Genomic DNA, 8,252 nt, shown 5'->3' on the forward strand with positions numbered 1-8,252 from the left:
AAGCTTCCTGAAGCCAAACCAACATTTTATTGAAAATTTTCAACTTCTTGTCTCTGATCCAATAAGCTTTTATATATGAATTCATTTTACATATGGCGTACTTAATAGGCTGACAGAAAGCAGTTCATCAGATTTTCTGTGTATATTAGCCCTAACCTTTCTTGGACATGAATGCATCACTACCAGGACAGCAGTGACAAGGCCTGTACAACTTCCCAGGCTCAAATTCAGACTACGCAGAATAAAGAGAGAGGTCTGTGTGAGACTGTCTTCTGCTGGCATTTTGAATGTGTACCTCCTTATTCTGCCCGCTAAAGTGGTGTAGCATTTCTGAAGCACCCTGATGCTCAATTCCAATAGACAGATGGACTTACCATGAAATGGTCCCACAGTAGATTGAGAGCTGTAGCCACATGCAGGCTCACCTCTGTAAGGACAACAATACAACTGTGTGAAAAGGGTTTAATAGCTCTGCTAATACCTTAGCATTTATCACTCCCTATAAATTTTCCTTCTTAAATTTTATGATTGATCTGCCTCAGCTGCTCATAGGCACTTGATTCTTTAAAATTCTTACAACTCAGAGATGATGAACAGAAGAAGTGAGAAAGAAAACAGCATCCTTCCCAGCTAAAGTCCTGGAAGAGGTAACAGTTGCCAAATAACTACTTTAAGTGTGGCTGTATCAAGTTTAAATATGGAGCTCTGAAAAACTTGAAGCAGGATGAAGTTGCTGAACTTCAATGCAGCAAAAGAAGAGGGTATGCACCATAGGAAGCTGACAAGATAGTAGAGACAGTATGTTTCCCAGAGATCTAAAAGCTCAAACACTGCTTGGTAATATTTTGCTCTTCCCTATACTTTATTAATTCAGAAACTGACACTTTCAAAGTCCATTCTACGTTAAAAGAACACTCACATTGCTAAGTCTGACTCTTGTAAGCAGAAAACCCCAACAGAATATAATCTATGTAAATGTTATGTATCTTACAAGTCTATACCCCAATCTTATATTATTTTTCCAGTTACTCCTAAAGCATTGATTAAATTTGATTTGATTAAATGAGATTTGATTAAAGAGATATCAATGCTACTGGCCCGCACAAAACTGGCAGGTATTTTTTCATCTTTAACTCTCAATTTTTAATATGCACCTACTCCACTATCATGTCTGGAAAGTGAGGATTAGGTACAGAAAACCTGATGAGAAACCACTTCACACCTGCAGTAGTAACAGCATGAAGGCACAGAGCTATGCATCAAGTCACAGTGAGGAAACAGAAAACTGACTGAGACCTTAGGAGGTGTAAGGTAACAAACTGCATAATGCACTTTCTATGTCCAAATTTTTCAGTTCTTGAATTAGCTGTGTTACTAAGTTTTAACAGTTTTTACACCTTTCACATCATTTCATTTATAAACACAGGTCACACATTGCACAGTGATGTAGTATTTATCTAACACTGAAGTGAAAATTCATAGCATATTGAACTCCTTTATAGAATGACATGGGAGGAAAAATCACAGGACAAAGCAAGACCACCCAATGATGAACTCTGCAGAGATGAGGAAGATCATCTGGAGATCATGATAGCATCTGAGAATGCAGATGCCACAGGCATTTCAATTCTCTGCTCAGCGTGTCAACAAGCAATATATCCACACCGTATTTTTCATCACAAAAAAACCCACAAAGCTCTAACTTTGTTGGGCTGTGACAGCTCACAAACAAGAGTGGATGCTAAAACACTTTTAGCTCAGCGACAGAAGCTAATTTCAAAAGTGACCGAGCTTCCTAAGAATTCTGAAAGACATCGGCAGAAGATCAATACTTCATTTGAATTTCTTATGGATGGTCACGCTCCTAGACTGTGTTGTGATCATGACAATACAAACTGTGTTAACACTCTCAAGGAAGTAAAGAATTCATCAATAAAAGCATTATCAATTAGTGAAGATAAAAATTCCATATGGCAGAGAGACATGGAAGACAGATTTTTTGTAGTGGACAACTATGGAAGTAGGTCAGATACATGTTTTCTGGGACTAATTGATGGGCACCATGGCATGACAGCTGCAGAAACAGTTGCAGCAGAGCTTCCACTTTTATTTCTTGACCAGCTTGCTCAAACAGATCCCTCCTACAAAATGACCAAGGAGGAAAGGCAAATTCTAGACTCTCTTGCCACTGTAATCACGGAAGACTACAGGGAAAAAGAGAGGATTTTCTCTGACAGACAGGAGAACAAGACCCATAAGATAAATACTTACGAATGGATTCACAAAGCGTACACCAAGGCCTTCTGGAGAATGGACAGACTTTTACAGCTAGGAAGGAATGAGGTTTCCAGAGTTCGATGGAGTGGCTGTTCAGCTGTAACCTGTTTGATGGAAAGACTCCCCAGTGAAAACATGGATGACACTGAACACTTTGAAAACAGTTTGCAAAGTTCATTAACTAGGACAACTGAGGATGTTGCTGGGCTCCTGCACATTGCTAACATAGGTATGTACATTTCACACTGGATTTTTTTCCTCTCTGCCCAGTAAGAAAAATAATTTTGAGGTTTGCTGGCAGTAAATATTTGGAGATAAAAAGCTGCAATTGCTTTAACTTGTCGATGTGAAGGAAACACAGTAAATATCTCTGTAATTGACAACAGCATCAGGCAACAATATCAGGCTTATTGGATGAGAGCCCTCAATATATTTGAATTAAGGCCGTAAGCTTACTAACGAGAGACACACGGCTGGACAGCATTCTGTTCATGTGACCCATGTAAAAGTACTATTTAAAACCAAGAGGAAGCTTAAGGTGTCAATCACTTTAAGATAAATACAAACATACTAGATCTGATAAATCCCTAGTGTCCAAGAAATGCTTTTAAAGGTATTTTCTTCTCTTAGTCATTTGTTTCATTGAGTGCCACTTCATATTGCTACTGGAAAATGCGATCCGTAGGGATTATCTGAACTGTCCATTTCAGAAATCGGTGATTTACTACTGTCAAATCTATTCAGTCCTTCTTCCTTATGGAGGTCACCTTTCCATATAGTGGAAAATTATCAATTACAATGAGAAACGTTGTTATATTCCTCATGCCTCTCCTCCCAGATTTGCTGCAGGCTCATGCAAACTAAAGCTCATGCAGTCCTTTAGAATTCTTCATTACATCTACCCACTTGGAAACTTGTTATCAGTTAAGTTCTTGTATACATATGACAGAGGATGCTTTCCCACAAATACACAAGCAGAGGTTTGTTTTTGTTTTGTTTTTGGTTTTTAAAGCTACCAGATGAACAGCTTCAAATGAAATCCTGTCTGCAGTCTCAAGTACACTCCAGTCTCTGCTTGATTTATGTCCCCAGCACTAATGCCTTCATCTCATTCTCAAGAAGCATTATCAGGAAGCATGCTAACGCTAATTTTCTATCAACAGGGGTACTTTCTCCTCCTCAAATGAGTGTTTTCAGAAAGCTTCTATGACCTCTTCATATTTCTTCCTGTGAAATTTGATAGCAATTAATGAAGGTCAGAAATAAGAAGGAAAAGGATAATCTTTTAAGATACTTCATTTCTTTAGGAGGCAAAAATACTATATTCCACATCTGTATCCAACTCATCCAAGATTAAGAAATTATTATAGTAATACGCAATTCTCTGCAAATCTGAGGATTCAATAAACTAACCTGAACATGCAATGACACTGAAAGATGTTACTGTGCTCTACCCACCCTTCCTCGCTATTCTGCCAACACTTGTTACTATATCCACGCTTTATCTTCAACAAGCATTTTTCCAGCCACCAGAACTTAACAATTACTATTATCAACACTGGTAGCTTAGCACCAGTTTTATGGTGGCTTCAATTACAGATACTATAAGCTCAAGCTCTGTAAATCAAGTTGATCAGAGATACTTCAAGCCTTTTATAACTTAAGTCCTTGCACTTGAACAATATACATTATATACTCTAAATATACATTTACTTAACCTACTACATTAATTTCCCCCACCAAAAAGAAAGATTTTCACAACAATTTTTTTTTTTTTTCCCAGAATTGCATTCTTACAGGCAGAGCAGAAGACAGCAGCACTGCTTGCTGTATTTCATCTCACAGTAATAGGTCACCTGGTTTTTGTTAGTTCTTCTGCTGTCTCTAGATTGCAGACAAACCTGCACCCAAAAGCAATCTATGTTTTATTCTCTAGCAGAGAAACTTTTACACATGGGTTACATTACGCTCTTGGTTAGGCTTTCAGTTGGGGTCTTACTCTGAGGAATCAAACAAGTTTTTAGGCAACCAGCTAGTTTTCTGCAGAAATCAAGACTACAGAGGAGGGAGCAAGAAGCAAATAACTTAAGGTGTTTACATTCTGTAAACATCCGTATTTGTCAGTTTGATATTACGAATCACCTAGAGAAATCCACGTTCAGAGGAAATTACACTCGGAGCTATCCCCTAGGGTAGACAATGCCAGTACTTACCAACAAATACAACTGTATAAGCATTGCCTATAAACAGTTTTCATGCCTTCCTCTAGTCAGAAAATGCAAAATGCAAAAGAATGCACTATGGACAACTAAGTATCTGGAAAGCTACAATCCCACTCAATTTGTCTTTAGCATATCCCCTTTTGTCCTTACACCAAAAGAGCAAAGACTCTCCTAAACACAAAAATTACCTCCTCTCAGTATAGCCACAGGGTATCTCAAACACTGCTCACCTTGTTTCAGAAATGCTTTCCTTTATACCCTGTATTCAAGTCTGACAAGGCTGATCACCTGGAACGTTGTGATTTTCAATACTTTCTCCACTCTCACCATCTGGATATCAATATAATTAAGTGAAAGAAAGAACTTATTTCCACTAAAGGAAATAAATTAGTCTAAGACTACTGCAGAGTCCTACTCCCTCGAGTTCCTCACCCAAAGAATAGGCTTAAGGCATAATGCTAATGAATTGTAAATCCTAAATAATGTTCAAATTATTTTTTAGCTACTAGCTATTTTATAGTGCTTTAAGAAGTCTGAACTTGCTTTCTGATGGGTTAATTCAGCCACAATGTTTTGAGAGCACACTCTCTCCTAGAGAAGTACATGAGAAGTAGAGTACTTGGCACCATCCTTATGTATTCAATTAAGAGCTTCAATTGTAACATTTCTATCAGACTGCCAGATGTTAGGCCAATTTGAAATGTCACAGATTCCTCACAAAAGTTTAGCTGCAGTCAGTCAGAAAAACAAGATTTTAGAGCAGTCTTCTGAGTAGTGGGAGGAGAAAAAAAATCCACAAAATCTTGCTGTAAAACAGAACTGGATTAATTTATAGACACATTGCTGCCTACAATAGTAAAAATTGAACTATCTTTTTTTCTGCCCTTCAGCAGAACCCTAATCACTGATATTACAGCAACGTAAGAAGAGAATAATCAGTGGGCTTCAGTTACGAAATATTAATTTTACTTTTAGGTAACGTACACGCAGTTTTGTGTAAAAACGGCAAGAGTTATCGCCTCTCAGAAGAGCACAGCACTTCTAATGTAAGGGAGAAAAAACGCATACTTCAGAATGGTGGAAACATCAGCCCTAATGAACCAGATGGATTAGTAGAGGGTCACCTTAGAACTACAAGAGGTCTTGGATATCATGGAGATCTCGCACTAAAAGGATCCGTGATTCCCGTACCTCATAGCATCTCTGTCCCAATTGACGATTCCTGTCAATTTCTTATTTTAGCTTCTAACGGGCTTTGGGAGGTTCTGGATTACAAGGAAGTGTGTGCGCTAACACTAACAACATTCACTCATTATCTGAGAACATATGAACGTATTCAACAAAACGGGGCTTCTCTGTATAACTGCCTATATTTGTTACCCTGCTCTGAAGAAGAGTTAAACGACTCAAAGGCTACAAATTATCAGCAAGTTGGAACAGAGATGCAGGACTCCAGTATGGAGATTTTTCTCCCTGACTCAAAAAGCAGCACTACACATGGAAAGCCAAGATGTTCTAGGATGAGCTATTTGCAAAGTGAAAATGGAGATGTTCCTAAGGAAACTGATGACCACAAAAATCAAGCTGATCCAGAACTGACACTTTTCAGCAATGATGAGATAGGTCCAGAGAAAAGAGGGATAAAACAGTCTGATTCTAGCACACAAGTCAGCTCTGAAGAAATGAAGCAGTCAGAGGACAGAAAAGTTTATCTACGTAACAGTTCTCAGCCACATTCACAAACCACAGCACCAGAAGAAACAGACATTATCCACGCAACTAGTCCAAGTTACATCCACAAACAGCTGCCAAATAAACTGACAGTAAGGTCTGAAGACATGAAACAGACTCAAAATTGTGCAAAAGCATCTCTCTCTATTTATGACTCAGATCTACAACTGGCTGAAAAAACAAATTCTAAGATATCACCTGCCAAGCCTGTAGGTTATACTGGCCACCAACTGCTGAAGACTCCATTGCCAGTGGATTGTAAGACACCCACACATTTTGAAGAAGACATAAAAACATACCTGGCCAGTTGTGAATCACAAATTGCAGGAAAAGGTGGGGTCACTTCCAAGGCACTCTATGACAATGCAGCAAGCTACATCAGTGAACAATTGGTAAAGGCTGCATTACATGCAGGTTCAAGAGATAATATTACTATTTTGATTGTACTTCTAAACGGATGTGATAAGTTACCCAACTAACTAAACATTTAAGAGGTATCATATGACAAATGGAGTTCTACACAGCACAAGCGTCTATTTAGCTGTGTCATGAAGTTACTTGCAATCACCTTAAATGCTGACCCATATAGCAAATCAGATGTGCTTTCAAACTGTTCAAATGAAATAAATACCTCTGAAACTCGCAGTAAGAAACAGTAAGCACAGACTTTTTTTTTTTAACCACTTTATTCAAACCTGAGCACCTCAATATAAAACTAAACACTGGTGAACTGTCATTTGCCTTGCTAAACCCAGATTACTGCAAATTAAAAATCTGCACAAGTTTCTGCTATCAGTTCAACATTTAAATAGACTAATTCATCTCTTCTGACACACTTGGTAGATTTCATATAATGAAAATAACTAAGAATTAGTGCAATATACTGGACAGGTCAAAATAAAATGTACTTTGGAAAACAAAGTTGCAAAGTTCATTATTGACAGACAGCAGTACTTATGTTACAGATACAGGAGCGTTATTTATTACTGTCCTAGCCATAAAGGAAGAACTTAGAACCCCCTTTGATTAGAGAGGAAAAAAGTTAGCTTTAAGTAACTGTACATTCTGTATACCTTCAAGCAACTCTTAAATATTACAGAAAGTATTAAACAAATGTAGACTACAATGCAGAGTACCTATTTACAGTACATTAATATCCAAATTTAAAATCAAGTTGAATGTCCATAATAGTTAGTGCGCTATTTTTTTTTCCTCAGGAGAAAAACAAACTGTAATGGCCAGCAATGATCAAAACCAAGAAAAAAGTCACAGACACCAAGTTTGTTGTGGTTTTACTTGAAGAGCTCTTACAGTTTGTAAAGAAAAAATATCCTATAATATAAAGAAGAATGTACTGGTTTGTACCTTCTGAACAGATTAGAAATGAAGTTAAACTTGATTTATCCTATTCTCTTTAGACAACTAATTGGGTTGATATAATTTACATACAGTGTACCAACTAAAAATCCACTTTCCTGCAAGCACAGGGTTCTTTAAATTGTTAATGCAAGTAGTATTTGGGATTAAATTATTAAACTATGGAATGTATAACTAAACAGTAGATACCTGCAGAAACAACTGGTTGCGTCAATACTGTGAATGAGTTTAATTTTTAGACCCTGTTTCTAAAACTCTTTTAAAGCATAATTGAGAATTATGAGAAGTTCGAATTCTATTCATCGTAACAGTAATCAGTATTGAAGCAACAGAACTGGCCAATTAGGTCCATGGAAAGTAGGTCTTCTATATCCCTAATAGAAAGCGATTTTTAAAACCTTTTAACTGAAGGAAGTTTATTCCGCTTCCATCACTCCTCTATGCTGAAACATTACAGACAGCGGTGGATACATGCATGTTAAAATTTTAGGTCAAAAGGAAATCCTGTATCATAAACTTGACTATTATTGTAAGTCTCTTCGCTGTTTGGAAGCTGTACTGGGCCAGGTTAAGCACTCCAATTCCATGGTTATTAACAGTTAGGAAGCAGAAGAATATTCAGAACAGTTTAAAGCAATGGATGTT

At 37.4% G+C, this 8,252-nt stretch overlaps 1 protein-coding gene across 1 annotated transcript; it reads left to right on the forward strand.

Annotated features, from left to right (window-relative positions):
• Window positions 1–1,503: 1,503 nt before the first annotated feature.
• PP2D1 (protein phosphatase 2C like domain containing 1) lies at window positions 1,504–6,709 on the forward strand (the record flags this gene model as incomplete). Its single annotated transcript, XM_079538488.1, has 2 exons — window positions 1,504–2,506; window positions 5,475–6,709. The coding sequence occupies 2 exons, from the start codon at window positions 1,504–1,506 to the stop codon at window positions 6,707–6,709; spliced, it is 2,238 nt and encodes a 745-aa protein (XP_079394614.1).
• Window positions 6,710–8,252: the final 1,543 nt, after the last annotated feature.

Source organism: Tetrao urogallus (genome assembly GCF_951394365.1).
Source record: "Tetrao urogallus genome assembly, chromosome: 7".
In the NCBI taxonomy this organism is placed as follows: domain Eukaryota; kingdom Metazoa; phylum Chordata; class Aves; order Galliformes; family Phasianidae; genus Tetrao; species Tetrao urogallus.